The sequence below is a fragment of the Prosopis cineraria genome, unplaced genomic scaffold (assembly GCF_029017545.1).
Source record: "Prosopis cineraria cultivar Desert tree isolate PC_DT_omini unplaced genomic scaffold, ASM2901754v1 PC1704, whole genome shotgun sequence".
Lineage (NCBI taxonomy): Eukaryota > Viridiplantae > Streptophyta > Magnoliopsida > Fabales > Fabaceae > Prosopis > Prosopis cineraria.
This window is the reverse complement of record NW_026557029.1, coordinates 7,890-28,828: the sequence shown is the minus strand read 5'-3', so window position 1 is coordinate 28,828 and position 20,939 is coordinate 7,890. Positions and strand designations below refer to the sequence as shown.

The 20,939-nt window shown below is 32.7% G+C and overlaps 1 protein-coding gene across 1 annotated transcript; it reads right to left on the bottom strand.

Moving 5' to 3' along the window:
• Positions 1-12,700: 12,700 nt before the first annotated feature.
• On the bottom strand, positions 12,701-20,544 carry LOC129300684 (beta-galactosidase 15-like). The gene is made up of 17 exons (XM_054939259.1): positions 20,374-20,544; positions 20,164-20,259; positions 19,948-20,060; positions 19,787-19,853; positions 19,609-19,701; positions 19,345-19,488; positions 19,126-19,214; positions 18,905-19,010; positions 18,712-18,799; positions 18,468-18,586; positions 17,668-17,829; positions 16,712-16,997; positions 15,538-15,647; positions 15,168-15,395; positions 14,048-14,259; positions 12,919-13,198; positions 12,701-12,814 (listed from the first exon to the last, which is right to left on the bottom strand). Exons 1-17 carry the CDS (start codon positions 20,542-20,544, stop codon positions 12,701-12,703), a joined length of 2,478 nt encoding a protein of 825 aa, XP_054795234.1.
• Positions 20,545-20,939: the final 395 nt, after the last annotated feature.

Here is a 20,939-nt window from a genome sequence, read left to right as displayed (position 1 = left end):
AAAATTTAAAAAATTGAATTACAACCGAGTTAAACTTTAAAGATTAAATTATAACAAGTTAAAATTCAAGAAACTGAGTCAAAAATACATAACTAAATGATTAATTTGGGGATAATGATGATTGAGGACCCCCTAAGGACATTAATTCCAGTTAGGGATTTTGAAAAATAGAAATCCCGATTAAAGACCATGGTCTTTAAGTGGGATAAAAAACAAACTTGAGTTTACAAAATTGCCCCCTCACTAAACATTGAAAGGTAACAGGAAAGAAGCTCATCTTATGTGCTCTGTTTCTTATTTTCGACGGGAAAAATACTGATGGAGTGTGCTTTCGTGCACTAAAAAAGTTGGGGAAAAATTAGTGGACCATAATCATCTTCTAATTGGTAATTGTATGCATTGCTTCTTTTTACATTTAGTCCTCTGCCATGCATGGAAGAGAAGTCTGCACTTCTTCTTCCATTTCTCTTCCATTGCTCTGTTTTCTTTTTTTACACATGTCCTCTGTCATGCACACACAGAAAGAATGTTTTAATCTTTGTAAATGCTGTCTTGCACCATTTCTCTTTGTTTTATATCTAGGAAAAAAAGTAGTCTTCTTAATGATTACTAGACTTTATATATAGACATGCGAAAGAAATGATTTCCGAGAACAACACAGTTGAAAAAGTTGAGGAGTGAAAAACAAGGAAAATGTAACATGGATGCTGAATTTTTGTGATTTGTGTTGAAAAGTGCGTGAATGTTGAAAAATGTAACATGGATGCTGAATTTATGTAGTCAAGGTTGGGATTATGGAATGGACATTTGTGAAGTACTAAATTTGTATGTTACTTGTAGTGTTTCCAAGTTTATTTCCCATATGGCAAGTACTTCAGCAAAAGAAGTATTTTGTTATCTTCATGTTGATGGATATTTTGTAAAAGATTTACAAGGGAAGATGACCTATGAAGGTGGAGATTAATTTCTAAATTGATTAGAGAAGGCATAAATCATGAAGAGCTATTGAGGATGGTGTCATCAGTGACAGGAGTTGAAAGTAGTGCAGCTGACTTGAAATTTACATTAAAGTTTAGTGAAAACACATACATAGATTTGTTAGATGATGAGGGAGTACAACATTTGATAAAGTATAATGATGAGTCAAGACATGTGTATGTTGAGACAAATGATAATGATAAATGAGAGCAATGGATAAATCGATGGAGTAAGTTATTATTCTTAGTTATTTGTGTGTTTAATTAGTTTAATGACCATTTATATTGACCTGTAAGTGATTGTAAATGTAGGATGGAAAATTTGTTAACATGGTCACTGCCAAGATCTCCCTATAGGCAAGAGCTTGAAAGTATATCACCCTCTTTGCCATGTTCAACACAAAATGCTCTTGCACCATTGCTTGAGGTAATTTCATAAAATGAAGGATTTTATTATGGCTGTTGGCTAGACATTTGATGATGCAATTGTATTCAGAAAAGCATTATATAAATACAACCTTGCTCATAGGTTTGGTTACATATTTGAGAAACAGCCCTAAGAAGATGATTGTCAAATGCAATATTAATAGTTGTAAATGGAAGATATTAGCTTATGCTCTTGGGAAGAAAACCTCTATATTGTGTGTGAAAAAATTTCACAATGAACACATGCACTTCTCAAGACAATCTCCTATTAAAGTAAAAGGTAATTTAAGATTGACATCATCAATTATCATTGATGCTGTGAGGGGGAATGTGGAGAAAACTTCAAATGAGATTAGACAAGACCTCTACAAAGAGTATGGGTTAAATCTCACATATCGGCAAGCTTTGAAAGGAAAAGATAGAGCATTGGAGGAAATACATGGGCTTTCACAACAGTCATACATGTTGATTTCATAGCTTTGTGAGAAGTTTAAGGAGACAAACCCAGACACAATTGTAAAGTGGGTTGCCTCGACAAATTATAGATTTGATAGACTTTTTATTGCATATGGATGCTACATCAAAGGGTTTCTCCAGGTGCTCATCCAATTTTGTTTATCGATGGAAGTCATTTAAGCGGTCCATATAAGGGGACTTTGCTAGCAGCTTCTGCAATTAATGCAAATAATGACTTATTTCCTTTGGCTTATGCAATAGTGGGTGGAGAAACATATGATAATTGGGCTTGGTTTCTTGAAAATGTGAGAGAGATCACACACCAAGTTTAATTGACCATAGTGTCAGACAGGCATAATGCTATTGTTGGTGCAGTGCGTGCAATATTTGATGGCAATCAACATGCTTTTTTGTTATCGTCATGTCAAAGAAAATTACAGCTCAGAATTTGCAAAAATTAATAGAGGCATGCGAAGGATTGATGGGATGACCAAGTAAGATGCACTTAAGTTGTTAGATAATATTACATATGCAAGGTTGGAAACAAAATTTCATGTTGCTATGGGTCATTTGATGGTTTCTCCCTACAGTTGGCAAGATGGTTAGAAACAATTGGGATATAGATTGTTGGGTGTTAGCAAGATTTTCATACAAAAGATGGGACAATATAACATCAAACCATGCTGAATCTTTCAATGCTTGGTTAGTGAAAGAGAGAAAACATCATATGTGTGCGTTGATAAATGAGCACCGAGCAAAATGAGCGAGGAAGCTATACAATAGCAAGATAGAAATGGCGAATTGGTCAAACAGAGTTGGACCACGTGTTGAGATAAAATTGAGAGGAGAATGTATTGAGAGCTGAAGTTATGGTGGTTGAACATTATAGTGTGAATATGATACTAGTGAAGATAGGAAACAATAACTTGAGAGTGAATCTAACATTGCAAGAATGCTCTTGTCAAGATGGCAAATGGTAGGAATTCTTGTGCACATGCATATGTAGCAATAAAATTAGTTCAGGGTAATATGTATTCATATGTTGAAGAATGCTACACTATTCGTGCAGAAGAAAAAATTTACAGCTCCACAATGATTCCGGTGGAAACCATTGACATGCCTCAGTTGACCAAGCTATATATGAAGATTATGAAAAGAATACCCTTTTTGGAACCATCATTGACTACACGTCCCCCAGGGTGACCACCTACCAAGCGAAGAGAGTATCATTGCTCAAGATGTAATCAAGCTGGACATACCAAGAATAGATGTAGGAATCCCAATCCAATGTAGGGATTGAAAGGGGGTAAAAACCATATGCATATTAGTAGTTTAAAATTGAATGCATATGGTTTTTATTTATTTTATGCATTTTGCTGTTGAATGACCTTTTGTACAAACAGCCACATCATATGTCTTTTGTACTTTTGGAGGTGAGGTGATAGGTTATGTAAATGGGATTGCGTCTATGTTTTTTTTATAAGGACTGCATAGGTACCATTTAGGTAGCTGGGATATTTTTTGAGTAAAAAGGGATGCAAATTTGGTGTACATGTATTACAACTAGTGTAATATAAAGCTGATGAAAATTTCAGGTCTAAATTTGTTTAAGTAAAAATGTTGTCATGGCATAAGACTGTTGAATTCACTAACGTAGTGTAGGGATATTGCTAATGTAAACTACTAAAAACATAGAACCTTACTTGGAATTAAAATTTTCTGGAGTATTTCAAAATTTAAGAGACTTGTTAGATAATGGGAACCAATAACGTTGGTTGGCAATTTCATATCCAAAGTAAGAAAACTTTCCTACCATAAGTTGTGCAATGAATAACCCACTTGGGTGTGATTGTTTATCAGAAGATACCTGTCAGAAATCGAGATCCGATAACCTTACCTGAGAATTCCCTAACCTGGGTTAGAAAAGTAGCTAACGTATAATGTGAAATGTCCTAACATGACTTAGGAACTCTCTTTTTTTGTAAGTCTTGCCATAGATTGGGTTCCAAAAACCTCAGTTGGAAATTCCCTAACCTGCTTTGCAAACATAACTAACGTATGTTGTGAACATGCCTAAAGTGACTTGGGATTCATTGTTAAAGGATAAGTATTGCCACAAGTTGGGTTCTAACAAAGTCACTTTGGAATGGCCTAACCTAACTTGGGAAAAAGGTGAACGCATGTTTTGAAAGAGCCTAATGTGACTTGGGAATTGACCATGTAAGGATAAGCCATTTGGCACAAGTTTTGTTCTAGCAACCTTACATGAGAATTTGGTAACTTAAGTTGGAAAAGTAACTAACATATGTTGTCAAAGTTCCTAATGGGACTTGAAAATTATTATTTGATGAAAACTAACGTGGCACAAGTTGGGTTCTAGCAAAGTCTTTTACAAACTGTCCTAACCTAACTTGGAAAAAAAGCTGAACCTATGTTTTGAAAGAGCCTGACGTGAATTAGGAATTCATTATGTAAGGATAAGCTGCTAGGAAAAATTTGTGTTCCACTAACCTCACTTAGAAATTCCGTAACATATATTGTGAAAAACCGAATGTCAGTTTTAAAAGTAACGTAAGTCAATGAAAATCAATAACAGTTTGTCAAATTTCTTGAACATGTAGTCAAAGTTTTTTTTAAATTAATGTTGTATCATATACAAGAAGCCACGGAAAAAAACTTAATTACATAAAGGTTTAATTTACATATCAAAAATGTCTACACTATAATTTCAATCTTTTGGATCGTGCATGCCCAGCATTTAAATGGACATCATGACTTGAGAGCCCACTCTGTTGTGTGGATGAGTCACCAACCAATACAATACCTCACCCCTCATTTCACTCAATTGTTCCTACACAATCAGATAAAGTCAACTTATAAGATAGAAAATTGTCACACATAACAAATTATATCTAAACTTTAACATTTGTTCCTACCATTGTTAGAGGAGGCATAGTAAGGCTGTCCCATTCCTCTCGTGCAGTATTATTCCACTATCTAAGGCAAAAGATGACATACATTCCACAATTAGATCTATAAAAAATATGAAATCTGTCAGCACGTAGTTGGGAAATATACACTTAATTACATGTACACAATTTTAGCTTTTTTACTCACGTCGTCGGTTGTTGTTCCATAGGCACTACTTTCAACTCAAGGTCATAATTGTCATCAACAAGTTTAGGTTTCAGTTTTATTAATATTTCTACAAACCTGCTTTTCTGAGAATAAGAACAAAGTGAATGAGAAACTTTCACTAACAAAATTTTATATATCATTATATGGGAAAAAGCATGCCATAAAATATGCCATTTTTTCCTTCTCTTTCGGCAACATCGCTTCCTTCGCTCTTTCTTTATATTCTTCTTTTTCTTCTTTGATTCTTTACTAGATGGTAGCATTGAGTCCAGCACATACATTATGGCTGTTTTCGGCTCCACAACATAGCAAAACTAGTGCAATACAAACACTATAGGGAAAAAAATAAAATCGCAATCTCCTATGTTATTCCCAATGGTAATTGGCATAAAGTCCTTCAAATGGCTATCCAAGTCCCATCTTTTTTGTTGGTGGATTATGGTTCCTTGAAATGAAAAAAATGTAACACTTGTAACTTGTAAGCACCTAATAAAACAAAGGAATTAAATTGTAAGACAAACGCAAAATCTGGATCAAAAATGTGTCACCGCACAAGTTGATCCTTTTCTTTTTGCTCATTGACCAAAAGTCTTCCAATTAATGTAACAACCTACATAACAAAATTATAGTTACATTAAAATTTTACTATAACTTGATCTATTTTAACTAGCACACTTGCTCATCGAACTACTGATCCATCGTCTAGGACCTAGATACTTGCATTCATATCTTATCACATAATACTGCTCAATCTCCATAATTTTTTTTGTTACAAAAAACAAAATTATATTAACCAATCGATTATGAACACATGAACTAGTAAGTTGAATATCATACTCATGTCCCTCATTAGGTGGAATAGACTTTGTACAGTATTAGTAAACTTCTTTCTCTGAACATTGTCCTCTTTCTTCATGTTCTCTTTTTGCCTTCCCTCTATCATCCAAAAAGGGTGAATGAATAGTGCTGACTATTTGTCATTGTGACCGTCTTAGTGTCCTTTCACCCTTAGAGTCTTTTTTTCTAATTGGCTTTTCTACTTCTTCTTGTGTACCTGATTCTCCCTTCTTTTTATTTTTATCTCCTTCTACTTGTCCTTCCTTTTCTTCTTTTTCATCTTCTCTGGATCCCCCTTCCTCTTCATTTTCATCTCCTTCTACTTGTCCTTCCTCTTCCTCCTTCTCATCTTCTCCAAATTCTCCCTCCTCTTCATTTTCATCTCCTGTGTTCTTCTTTGTCATCATGTTCCAACTCTTCCTCCTCTTCCTCTTCACCATCATGCTGTTCAACAACTTCCTTCTCCTCTTCTTTTATCTTGGAGTTGAGGAGTCATGTGTGCAATTTCATGTGTAAAGGTCACAATATCTCTTGTATACCACTTTTATGTCCTGCACCATATAAAATGTCATATGTTTAAAATTATATAAAAAATAACTTTGCTAATTAACAACCATCATTTTGCCCTTACTAGATCATAAAATGAAGTCATTTCTGGAAGCTCTACTGAGAAGCTGTCATGTCCTTGAGAAGGGTGATACAAAATGCCATGATCACTTGCCTTCTCAAGTTGAACTCATGCTGTCACTCTCTCCTTTGTCTAATGTTCCAGAGCATCTTCTTGCGATGACACCTCAATTGGCTCCAATAGAAACATTTGAAAGTAGAAAATCTACATATTTACATCTATATCATATAACCCACAGAATTTTACAAAATAATTAACTTATAACAAATTATATCTTAATTTACCCACATACCACAAGAAGAAATAAGCATCCTCCAACAGTTTTTTGTGCCCATCCTTCTTCTCCCATGCTTTATATTCGGCTACCTCCTTTCCAAGCTCAGATAGTATAAAAGATGACCAATCATAATGTACAGTTCCCAAATTTAATCCGGACATGACTTTCAATAGTTTATCACTTATTTTAGAACTCAAACTTGGACAAAGAAAATTCCCTAAGCAATAAAGAATGAAGAGAAACTCAAATTTATCATTTTTTCCCCAAGAGTATCCTGTCCTTAATTACATTATAGGATACTTTTTTAAAGTCCTTATTTAACAACTTTAATTTATTCTTATCCCTATTCATAACAACTATCTCCCCATCATTAGGCAAGCCAAGTAAGGCATGAACTGCTTTTCCATTGATGACTTTCCTTTGACCTCTAATGAAAAGGGATGATGTAGGAGGATCACATGCCTTCATCACTTCGTCGCATAAATCTCTAGGCAACTTGTGACATTTAATATTTAAAAGCTTACCAAATCCTATTCTATTAACCCTATCCCTCAAAAATTTTCATTTTTTGATATAGTCAAAAACTTCCTTTATCTTTGTCGGAGAACACCTTGTCTCAAATGGAATCTGTCTAAGTAAAACAAGTCAGCACCATTACTTGAATTCATCACATTTTTCATGCTTGAGGTCAAAAACAACGTACCTCGTAAGCTTTTATACCAGCGTTTTCCTCCTTAGCTAGGCGCTTATAGTGATCTTGTTCTTCTGATGTCAACTTTTTCCATGCTGTAATTGCTTCTGCGTTGAGTTTTTTCAAATCATTTCCCTGGGTTGTATACTTGCCACGATATGCCTCTTTAAACTTGCTTAAACCAGAACAACTTTTTTTCCTTAAAGGATTTCCTTTTGTTTTAGCCATTATCCTGCACATTAACAATTAGGGTAAAAAACAAACTACTATTGAATGTATCTAATGTCACCAATGAATGCACAAAAATAATACTATTAGATTTACTAAACATGAAATCTGAATTTTTCCCTAGAACATGCGAGGATCAGGGAAAGTCATAGTCACAACCTCTCTAACTTTACTAATTTTTTGGTCAAGATTGCATTCGTCTTTTACATAAGCAAATTTTCAAGTCGGAAGAACCTTGCCAAACCTTTATTTTAAGGAGAATGACAATGAGGACATTATAAGAGCTTTAATTCAAATTAAGACTTTTCAACATTGATATTTCTAAATTTCAATACTCCTTCAACCATGTTTCAATACTAAAATTCTTAATTTGGCATTAATGTTATTACAAGGTCTTTATTTGTCATTCTCCCTTATTTTTAACTATTTTATTAGTCTATAATGTCTTATCGACCTTTCTGCTACAATCTATATTTATATTTTCTTCCATTATGAAAAGGAAAGCTTTTCCAAATCCAGAGACCAAACAGCAAACATGCCAATGTAGAACCTAAGTTTCAGTACAACACATGAAAGGAATTAAGGAAGAGTCTAAAGTCCTTGTTAAGCAGTGCCTTTCTCCCTTTTGTAACGGCCCTATGTTTTAAAAGAGCCAGCTTTGTGTCGATTTTCATTGCTTCTTAAAAGACACATAACCAAATGTTATAAATTTCTAGTTCATTGCCAATATATGTGCTCGGCTAGCAAAAGAACAGAACAAAATAAATTCATCTTACAGCATAAAAATACCAGACGAACAAAAGGCTTCTCACTCTTTCTTCTCAAATTCATGGCAAAATCATAGAATAGAGCAAAAAATCAGGTTCAAATATCACATAAATATAAACAAAATGGAACCATTTTGGGATCACAAATCAATATTACTATAGTTTCTTCTCTTTTGCAAATACCTTACTGGAATGACACTAGGAAAAAAATGCACAATCAACAACAAACACAAAATCAGTCTCGCCCCCCCGAAGAACATACTGAGGGATGGAAGGAGAGAGAGAGAGAGAGGCACCGAACCTAGAAGAAGAGAAGAGGGGGCACCGACCATAGAGCACACCGAACTGAAAATGGGAGTAACAATAGAGGACCTCTCACCAGTGACTGCGCACCCCTGGAGCTGATATAAAGAACTCGATCAGTGATTAAGCAACCAGCCGAGCTGAAATAAAGGAAGACGATGATAGGAAATTAGTCGCTTATCCTCAAAATTACACTAAAGCTAACCCTAATGCAATATAGGGCCAACCCTAGGTCATCTCCCAAGGAATGGTTTTAAGTTTAATTGAAAGTTATCTAGTGAAATAAATCAACCAAAGTTTGTAGGAATTTAGTTACCTAGCTAATTACCTAATATGCAAGTAATTAAAATGCTAGTGAAAGTGAGTGAAATGAACTTCCCTTTTCACAATAATGGAACCCTAGAGATTAGTTGATTTTGGACTCATTATCTTCTCATGATTAAGCTATGTTTAGCTTCCCTTTCCTCTTGACTAAAGCTGTCATGACTTAAAAAAATTATCCTAAGCCAATTAACCTAATTAGCTAACCTCCCTAGGTCTTAGATTAAAGTTCCTAGTTCAATTAACCAATTGGTGAAGACATTAGCCAAGTGATTCACTCAAAATCCTCTCTCAACAGCCATGGTCAAACACATAAATTGAGCAACCACAAGATTATGTCAAGCTACTCAACAACACAAGCATTAACACCACAAGATTATGCAATATTAACACAAGAAATTCACTAATTGAAAAACACAAGATTATGTGCCAAACAAAGAGTGGCAAAATTCAGTCATGGCTGTCCAAGGGAGAAATAAAATGAAACAATCCTCTCTCTTTACATCAACATCAAATTCAAATTAGAATTTATAAGCTAAGATGATTAAACCCTATATTAAGAAATCTAACCATCTAGTAAAAAGAGAAGAGGATAGGAAACAAAAGAACTTAGCCAATTTGAAGCTCAAGACTCATCCTCCATCTTCATCTCTCTAGGATTCCATAAAGAAACTTAGCCAATCTTCATCTTCAAGAACCCTAGTGATTGCTTGTGAAGGCCAAACTCCATAGCTCTTGAATGATGGAAATGAGCTTCAATCCTTGTGAAAATGGAAGGGATGGAACGAAAATGAAGAGAGGAGAAGAATGGTATGAGTTTTGTGGAGGTTTGGTGGCTGAAAATGGAGGTTAGGGTGCTGGAAAATGAAGAACAAAAGAGAGAAAGTGAAGAAGACAATGAACAAGAGAGAGAGAATGTGGAAGATGAATGAGATATGTGTTGGATCCCATTTGGGGCTTAAAATGGCGTGCTCCTTGGTGTCTCCCATCAGCTGAAGCTTAATTAAAATAAGGAAAAAGAAATTAAAATGTAAATGGGAGCCTTGTCACACTTGCAAGGTGGCAACTTCCTATTGGTTTGTAGATGATTCCAATGTGTGCCTAATTTCCCATGTGTCATCCACATCATTTTAGCTGATTTAATCCCTCAAAATAATCATAATTCACGTGCAAACCATCAGCCATTGACCTCAAGGAGTGTTGACCTCAATTGCCCAATTGATGCACAAGTCACATGCCACCTATGTCACATAAATCACATAATTCAATTAAATAGCATATGATATAATAAAATCTAATTCATGTCCAGAATTAAATTCATATTTAGAAGGAAGAATTTATTAAATTAACCAAGTTTCAGGCTGCACAAAATTATATAAAAATTTTCACACAAAGGCAAACAAAAATTAGGACAAACTAAGACACTGAAGAAAGTGTTGACTTTTTTATTTAATTACTCCCAAACTAAAATGAATTTTAAAAATATAATTTCACCATTCATCAACTGGACATAAAATGCACTTTATCAATTTTTCTTGTACATTTTCTCAAAAGTTTTTTTTTAAACCAAAATGCCCCTAGTGCACTGATCTTAGAAACTTAGGCAAAGTTTCAAATCTAATGCAATGTGTACACTTGAAGGTGATAAATCATTAATAAAATGGTCCTAATTGACAAATAAAAGTGGATAACAAATGTGTTCTACCAGACGACGAGAAGGAGCAACCGAGGAGGACACCGAAACAGAGCAGGAATAGGGCTCTCTCAGGTGCGGTACCTTTGTTTTGAGCTTAGGGGCATTTTCGACAATTCAATATTTTTTTATCCCCATTAAGGATCACGGTCCTTATTTGGGATTTCTATTTTTCAGGATCCCTAATTGAAATTAATATCCTTAGGGGGTCCTTAACTGTCATTCTCCCATTAATTTTTTTCAAAATTAAAACACATTAGATAATAAACCCAACCAAGAGGAAAAGAAAATTAAGTAAGCCTCCTGGGTTGGGCTAGAGTGGTTTCAACTTTCAAGGGCGTAGGGGGAGTCGAGAAGGAACACGTCCTCTGTGTTGTAACAGGACCCGAATTATAATGGAGGAAGGCCAGAAGATTCTGGGCCAAATACCGCAGAGATATGAGTGATAAGTTGGATAAGTCGTCGAAGTCTGATGGAGAGTATACGGGGATCTGGGATTTAATCAAAGGCCTTTCTTTCACCTGGCAACCGAAGAGATCAGAGGCTCGACTATATAGATTCTTATGCAATGCTCAATGGAGTACGTACGGCCTTTCCGGATGCAGCGGTAAAACATCTTCGGTCCTATTTTATTGGATCTTGATTGCAGTGAGGCGGTCACTGTGAGACGATTATCCTTTCGGTTTCTTGCTTCATGGGTTCTTCTTGAGGAATTTGATGATTTTGTTAGTAAAGAATGGAAACATCAATTGAATTAGTTCTTTCAGTGAAGCTTGTATTGTATGTAGTGGAATAGAGAAGTCTTCGGGCATACAGAAGCATGGAAGAAACAGCTCCTTAAACGTATTGATGGTGTGTTAACAGACCTATTAGCAGGAAAGGAGAATATATTGGAACATCTTGCTGCTCTTCAGATCAAGCTATGGAAAGAGTTAGAGGGCTTGATGATTCAAAGACACTCTTCTCTAGGCTCAGAAGGCTTAAGAGGATTGGAATGTTTATGGTGATCAGAATTCTAAATTATTTCATGCAAGGGTTAACACAAGAAGGAAAATTAACAGAATTGATTCCATATGTGTTGAGAATGGCACTTGGCTCTATGATGGAGATGAAATTAAAGGAGTATTGCAACGTCTTATTTCTTTTCGCTCTTCTTAGAAGATCGGTATGAACGCCATACCCTTCAATGTGATGTGCACTTCTCTCGTTTCAGTGATACGAATGCGAGAAAGATGTTGATGAAGAGGAGATTAAGAATGCTATTTTTAGCATGGAGGATCTCAAGTCACTTGGTCCTGATTGTTTTGACGCTCTGTTCTATCAAAACTGATGGAAAAGTGAGTGTGTGGTTAAATTTATTAAATTTCTGTTTGGAAATCTCCAGGCTATATACAAGGGAGGTGAATGGAACTTCGATTGTGTTGATTCCGAGGAAAGATCCACCGGAAACCTTGAAGGATCTAAGACCTAATAAGCTTCTATAAGGTCATCTATAAAGTCATCACCAAATTAATCTCTAATAGAATGAAGAAATTCTTATCAGACGTCATCTCTCCTAATCAATCATCTCTCCTAATCAATGTAGCTTTGTTCCAGGCTGACATGGAGCAGACAATATCATTGTGGCTCAAAAGGTTATTTATTCCATATGGGATATAAAAGGGAAGAAGGGATTCATGAGTATCAAAATTAACCTAGAAAAAGCTAATCACCAGGTCAACTATATCTAAAAACTTTAGGAGGATAAAATAGACCAAAGTAAGAAGTGCAGGGGAGAATGCCAAAAATAATGTAACTCATTTCTTTATATATTAAATAAAATACTGAACTTTATTGAGTTAATAAAGGCCAAATGTCATGTAATTAAATTGAAGAAACTAAAATCAAGAAAAAGGAAAAAAAACGATAAACGATAAAAGATAAAACTACGCTCTATGCTAACTGAAAAATCTGTTTTTTCACTTGCAGATTGCTTCCAAAGCCAACCTATTGTGCTTGTCTTTGCCACACCCAGTAGCTCCAAGCACTTCCTCAGACACTTGAAAAGAACACTCTTGTTTACCAGTACAAAGCTGCAAGAATCATAAAATGAGATTAAAGCACAGATAAATATTGCTCTAAATTAATAATGTGATTAATTATAATTAATCTTGAATAATTTTAATTAAATATATACCTTATTGATGGCTGACAGGGCTTGTGGGGATGAACAAGAACCATGTTGAAAGGATCCACAAGAACCATTGGGTTGACCAAAGCTGGCAAACTTGATCTCAGATATAACTTGGCCAACGTTGCAAATGAGGTCCAACTTGTGGTTTTCATAAGTATTTGCACAAATCTTCTCAGGTTTCACAGTTCCAATTCTCACCCCATTTGGATTCCCTCCTTTGTCCTCAAACAGTACCAGTGAGTTTAATCCTTGACCATTTAGAAATGACCGAGGAACATGGTACCTTTTTGATTGTCACCAAAAAAAAAAAAATACAGATCCATATATGTTAGAGAATTTTTTTTAGATCGGTCAAATGATTTTGACTTGTAGAAACTTTGATCAAGTAGATCTTAAATACAAGTAAATAAAGAAAGAACAAGAGGTCTAGTGGACATGTAAACCAAAACAACTCAATCAGTCAAGTTACATCAAAGAACTCATTTCTTTTCCCATCCTCCTCCTCCCTGATAAAAGATGGAGGATGGTTAAAGAAATAGCTATGAGTGGTCAAAGTATGAGCAAACTTTGCCATAGAGTCAGCTTTTCTAACAAAAATTCTATGCACAAAATTTAAATTTACAATACACTCTCTACCCTTGTGACCTTTTTTTTTTTTTTTCCTGGGAGAATGACAACCAAAGATCTTATAATTAAGAAGGTTAATGCTAAATCAGTATTTTTTTTAAAAGACTTTCAAATCTGAAATATAGGAATATGAGTAATAAAATTTGGGAACTTAAGCTATGATTGATGAGATCTTGATTTGATATTAACTTTCTTGTGGGGACCTTCTTGTCATTCCCCCCCCCCCCCAAATGGATCCTCTTGTATTCGAAGTTACATTATTTATAAATTATGGATGGGAACTTATATGAATTTTCTCCTAGTGGAATTGGAGAGTATAAAGAAAAAAGAAAAAGAGTGACTATATATGCACTTTCTATATATCTTAAAAAAAAAAAAAACCTTTCTATCTCTCCATGGAAAGTGTGGCGGTGCTTGAGTAATATATTCACAAAACACATGCAGTGAATGATCATAAAAATAGAATTGAAAATTAAGAAGATGATTAGGGTTAATCAATAATTACCATCTTTGAGTAGGGTTGCCACAGTTGGTCAAGCATTTGTTAGGCTTGTAGGGTCCACGGTAATCACAAGGTGCTGAGCAACCATCCTTGCCAGAAATGTAGCTAGACCAATACCTTCCGAGGCTATTCCCATTAACCCAGGCTTCACCTTTCCCTAATCCCTTCAAATCTACAACCACTGGATCTGTTCCACTCGGAGTTTTGAACCATGTCTGTTCAACACCAAACCCAAAATCTTACCGCTAATATGTACACAGAAACGGATAACAATATGCCAACAAGTTATTGTTACTGCTTAAAAATAGACTTCCGGGAGCATTTCTGCTTTAGGCGTTTCTATAGGTACGAAAGTAGTGTTTTAGAAAATGCTCTCATATATATATATATATATATATATATATGTTCAAGATGTAGGAGCGTTTTTGTCTAGAAATACTCCCATATATTATATATGGGAGCCAACTTCAAGAAAATTGTTATTATCCTATGACATAGGCAACAGTTTTTGGAATGTGTAGCTATAAAGTATGAAAAATTCCTACCTTTATAATAGATAGAGCCAGTAATTTAGACTAAGGTAGATAGACTAGCTCAAAAAATCTTAGGGCTAAAGTTAAGAGCTTAAATATTTTTTTTTACTACAGGCTTGTTCGAATCGCCCAAATAAATTCAAAAAAATATTAGCCAAACCTAAAACTAAATAAGCTTAGCCTGAAAATTAAATTATTTCTTATTATTAATAAAATAAAACTAAAATAGATAAAAATTGAAAATCTTAATTTTGTTTAGAGATAAATATTGAAATTGATTAAATAAAATAAAATAAAATAATATTTAACAATTTGGATATTCAAGTTAACACAAATAAGTCCAAAAACTCTACTAGTATTAAAGTTGAGCTTGGCTATATGAGTTTTTTATATATTTAGGTATTTTAAACTCAATTTAAATAAGTCCGCCCTACCTGCATTATCGGTTCTAATAATAGGTATTGCTAATATTGCCTTTAAGCTCAGACAACAGTTTGCATATCTTTAACTACAATTTTTAGTTGTTGTTATCAGATAAAACTGTTATAGTGCTCCTGCGCGTGTTTGGAAGTGGATGAAGTTTTGATTACCTTGTACCAAACCATGGGTTTGTCTCTTGGAAGGCCAAAAAGAAGCCAAGGCTTGATAGCTTCTGGGAGGCTAAAGAGTTTATCAAGCTGACCTTGTAATCCCACTTTGTAAGTCCATTGATTCTTAGAGATATCAACTATTTGCTCTTTACCAGTAGTATCATTTGCAGCCAATACAACAGGTCCCAGGATTCCAACTTTCACGTTGTCAAAGAATGCACCATAGTTCTATTATATATATATATATATATTCATCACAAACAAAACACAAATTAAGGTACTGTCAAATTGTATCTGTATGTAGAATCATACATCAAAACCTTAATCAACCTGTGATTTGTTTATAATATATAGATATATTATGACTTACTGGTAATCCAACAGTGCCACTAAGTAAAGAGATCTCGTTCTTCCCAGGACGCAGTTTGATCTTCGACTCATGTTGAAACTTATAGTGTCCATTTTCAGTAAATTGAGCACCTGCCAGCCACATGATAGATAATTAGGGTTTTTGGGTTGAGAAATATTCTAATTAGGCTACGAGCTATACACACACTCTCCCTATCTTCCTGTTTTTAAGTATAAGAAAATAATAATCAACTCACACAGTTTTAAAAATTGGTTAAGTATAATAATTGTCTAAAATTAAAAAAGTTGGACTAAATTATCCATGTAATTAATGAAATCAATTTTTCTTGTGAAAATAAACTTTAATTTATGATGAACAATTTAGAAAAAATGTGATAAATGCTTTTGAAAATTTGTAGTTTTTTTAATAAAAAATTTAAAGAAGTATATGACAGTTTCTCTTATAACAAAAAAAGAGATAGAATATAAAACTACTATAAAAAAAGGCCTATGAGAGTGCTTCAAAAACATTCCGAATCTAAATGCTCCAATAAGCTTTTTCTTATAATAGTATATTATCCTCTGGACCACAATATAATACAATATTAACTAATTCATGTTTTTTAAATGCCCTCATAGAAGTGTTATAATAATGATAAGGCTAAATTGCACATTTAGCTATTTAACTTTATATAAAATTTCATTTTTATTCCTTAATTTTATAAAGTGTTTTTCCAGTCTTTTAACTCTAATAACATTAGTTTTATGAACAAAAAATTTCATATTAAACTTTTAAATATTGACAAAATCTTTTTAAATATTGACATTTTATGTTTAATTCTTTACCATGACAATGATTGATACAAAAAATAATAATTTTAAATTAATACTATTAGGATTAAAGTATTGAAAAATATTTTATATAAGCTTAGAGGATCAAATGCACATTTTAGCTTAATGATCATTGAAATTTCAATATCATTTTTTTTAAAGAAGTAATAAATGAAATAGGGTTATAGGTGGTAAAACAATTACAAAAATTATACAATGCCATATATTTTAGATTAAATAAGGTTTTCAAAAAGTGTAATATATAACGTTATATCCAGAGGGAGTAGCTAGACATTAGGATTTTAGTCTGTGGTGTCAAAATTTGAAAGAATAAAGCAGTGAGTGATAGATATAAAGTTACGTACCAACATGTAAGCCATTGACAAAAACATGAATAAGGTGGCTAGAAGTGTTGACTCTGATGGAAACATCATCTTTACCCCAAAGAGGGTCACTTTTATTATTGAGATTAACACTTGTGAAGTACCACAAATAATCACTTGTGTCATTAGTCACAACCTTCTGATCCAAAAGTTCTGAAACTGTCAGAGTAGCAACCTTAAATTTCTTCTGCGGTGGTTCATTCCTCCATTGCCATTTCAATTCTTGTGGCTCTTCTTTCTTTATCATCACAGTGGTCTGAGTATTCACCTGATAATTAAATACATTAACGTAAAACCCAAGCTTTAGTTCAACAATTAATTCGTTAATATTATTAGGCATAGTAAAATTTTTAGTCCCACAAGTTTAACTCAATTATTAATTTGATTTCTCAAGTTTGATTTTCATTGATTTGGTCCCTTATGTTTTCTAAAATTATGATATTAGTCTTTTAAGTTTTAAAAACCAAATTTACTCTCAAATTAATCTAATGTGTAAAGTATTTTAATGACTTGACATATATATGTGTGTGTGTGTGTGTGTGTGTGTGTGTGTATAGCTAAATGAAAACAGAGTAGGCTTCAAATACTTTAATTTTTATTAATTAGTCCATATGCTGCATTTTATTTTTTAAAATTAGTCTATTTTTTCTACATAAATATTGTTTATTCATATGTATAGTTATCATCAATTTTATTATAATGTCAGTAATCTTAACATTTCTCTTAATAATAAAGACTAAATTTGATAACTAAGGCAAAATTAAGAGATCAGACTAGATCAAAAAATAAATTTAAAAGATCAAATTAACAATCAAGACAAATTAAAAGATTAAAACTATCACTATCCCATAGTATATTATTTTTGTTATATATGGTCTCAAAAAATATTATTATTTCTATATACTAATACATATATGAATATAATTATATCCACGTACCTTTGCTGTGTTGTAAATTTCTGTAGAACAATTACGAAGGATTGTGACAGACCAAGCAGGGACAGTGTAAGTCTTATTTCTGAAGTTAACAGTGGCGTCACTTGACTCATTTCCATTTCCCAGGAAGCAAACTGAATGTTGCATGTGTTCATAAGACGTGCCCTGTTAACAAATATATATACACAAAAAAAATGGTTATTCATTTGTGTAAAATGGGATTATATAACTTTTTACTTCCTAAACTTTCTTTAATTTAATTATTAATTTAGTTCTTAAACTTTACCTTACTGTAATTTAGTAGTTGTGGTTTATTGAGTTAAAAAATTATAGGGACTGAATTGTACTAGTCATCAAACTAAGAAGATTAAATTTTTCCAAATCTAAAAAAAAACTATAAAGACATTCAAAATTTAAAAACTGAATTGATAGTTGAAGAAAAAAAATAAAACTTATATTTGTTGAGCCTAGAAACATCTCAGGAGAAGAAACAACATGGTTAGAATGCCAGAGAGTTTAAGAGAATACAAGTATGACACCACATCTATTTGGAGATACCACATCTTAACTCAAAACATTAAAATATTAAATTTATAGATTTTTTTTCACTTATATACCTCTCCCTCCAACCCAATTCTAATCAATGTATGACTTTTCAATCCTGCTACCGAGGTGTGAAATCTTGCTAATGAGCAAATCTAACTCACGTAAACTTTTAGTTATATATATATATATATATATATATATATATAAGAATATTACTTATACCAAAAAATGAAAAAAAAAAAAAGAATATCACTTACTGTAACCATATTTCCAAAATCAGTGGTTGTTTGATTGCCATATGTCAAGGCTGTCTCAGATGCTAGAAGGATACGATGGAGCTGGTTAAGGTGACCCCACTTGGGTTGATTCAGATTTCCTAAAAGCAATTTATTCAGTGATTTAGTAATGTGATAAAAAAAATAATAGTTACGAAACTATATAAACAAATATATATTAATTTGTTTTAAAAGAAAATATTGATTTATGTATATATTATTGTACCATATTCATCGAGAGGGGCATCGTAATCATAAGATGTGGTGATATATGGTCCTCCTGCACTTCTACCAAAATTGGTACCACCATGGTACTGGAAAAAAAACAAAAAATATTAATTAAATTAATCAGATAATTAATTAATAATTGATATATCTTTCTTGCCATGAGAAGAAAAAATTATTATTAATTTAATTACCATATAGTAGTTTTGGAGAGTGCCGCCAGATTGGTAAAACTTTGCAACAGCATAAGCCACATCCTCTGCAGTTCTATGAGGATCTTGGCCACCCCAATTCTTATACCTAAAAATTCAATCAAACAAAATTAAATAAATTAAAATAGTTAGATTAATGTTTTTAATATAATTAAGCACATAAATACAAAAATTAATTGATAGAAAAAAAATCAGGAACTAACCAGCCAGTCCAATTCTCAGTCCATGCCTTGGGTGAATTCTTGTTGTTGGGAGTAAATTTATCGCAATAATAACCATTGCATGTGTTAATCTAATTTTAAGAAGTCAATTAGAAAAAAAGAAATTAATTAATTAATTAACCTTGTAATAGATTATCATTTGTAATATATATATATATATATATATATAACAGAATATTTTAATTTAATTAAAAATTTTACCATAGGCTGTGGTGCATCAGATTGTTGACACATAATCCAAGGAACACCAATCTGATATGAGCTTGCCAGTTGAGCACACCAATTTACATATTCTTTTCCAGCTTCACCATACTGACCCATAATATTTCCATATTCATTTTCAATCTTTTAAGTTCCAAAAACGATAAAAATGTGGTTAATAATTACAAAAAAAATAATATTTTTATTAAAAAAAGACACAGTAAAATCAACAAACAATATTTTTAGATAAATTAAAAATTAAACCTGGGCAGAAATAATAGGTCCTCCTTGTGAGGCAAAGAGCTTCTCTTTTTTCATCATGTCCACTATGAGAGTTGTGAACCTTTTCATCTCATCCTATATATAATTTAATAAAAGTTAAATTATATATTTATTCAGCAGAATTGAAATTGAAATTTTCAAATGAACTAATAATACTTACCAGGTATGGTTTATTCATTGTCCTAAACTCAATGTTTGGAATATTATGTAACCACACTGGAAATCCTCTGAGAACAGAAGATACAATATATGGAATTATATATGTGTATAATTATAATTAATGAAATATAAATTATTATAGTATTTAATTTAATTGATTACCCGTAATTCCATTCTGCACAAACATATGGACCAATTCGAAGTAAAGCATAAAGCCCTTCTTTTTTAATGTCTTTAATGAATCTCACAAGATCGAGATTCCCAGAAAAATCATACTGCACAAATTAAAAATAATAAATAAGTAAATAAATAAAGTCTCATTATTGAATGAATATATTTGAGTGCAATATATTTGCTGATAATATAATTAATAAGAACCTGGCCACGTATAGGCTCATGAGCATTCCAGAAAACATAGGTCTCAATTACATTAAGACCGCCTTCTTTTGATTTTCTAATCAAATCTGGCCACATCTGTGATTAAAAAAAAATTGTATTCATTTTAGTTTTGAGATGAAGATGAATAATAAACAACAACAGAAACATATAATAGGATTCAAATTACAAAGAGAATCATTATATACTTACTTCAGCAGTGCTACGAGGATAATGGATAGAGCCTGAGATGAGAATTCTGCGTTGGCCATCAATGGTGAAAGCTCTTCCATCATGTGATACATTTGTTGCTTTCGCGACAGTTATGAAAGCGAGACATAATAAAAGAATACTGATAATGGCTTTCTTTATTGTCATCTTCATGGTGATCAGAAGGAAGAAGAAAGTTGGTTCTAAGAATTGAAATTGAGTTTTTATAGCATCATGATGGGTGATATAGATCTTATTTAGTAAAATATTTAATTATAATTATAATTTTATGATTATGTTTATATATCCAAACAGATGAGATAGAAAGATATATATATATATATATATATATTGGGAGGATATGATGTGGTTTAGATTTTTTTAGTAAAATTCTGTGGCTTTCTTTATATTTTGTTTGAATTAATAATTATAGAGATCAATCCTTCACTTCTCATAAAATTATGCAGACTTTTTGTGAAATCATATATTTAGTTATAAAAATATTTCTTTCATTTTGACCATCTTGTACGTACAATTATTAAACTGTCTTTTACTCATCAATTTTTTTT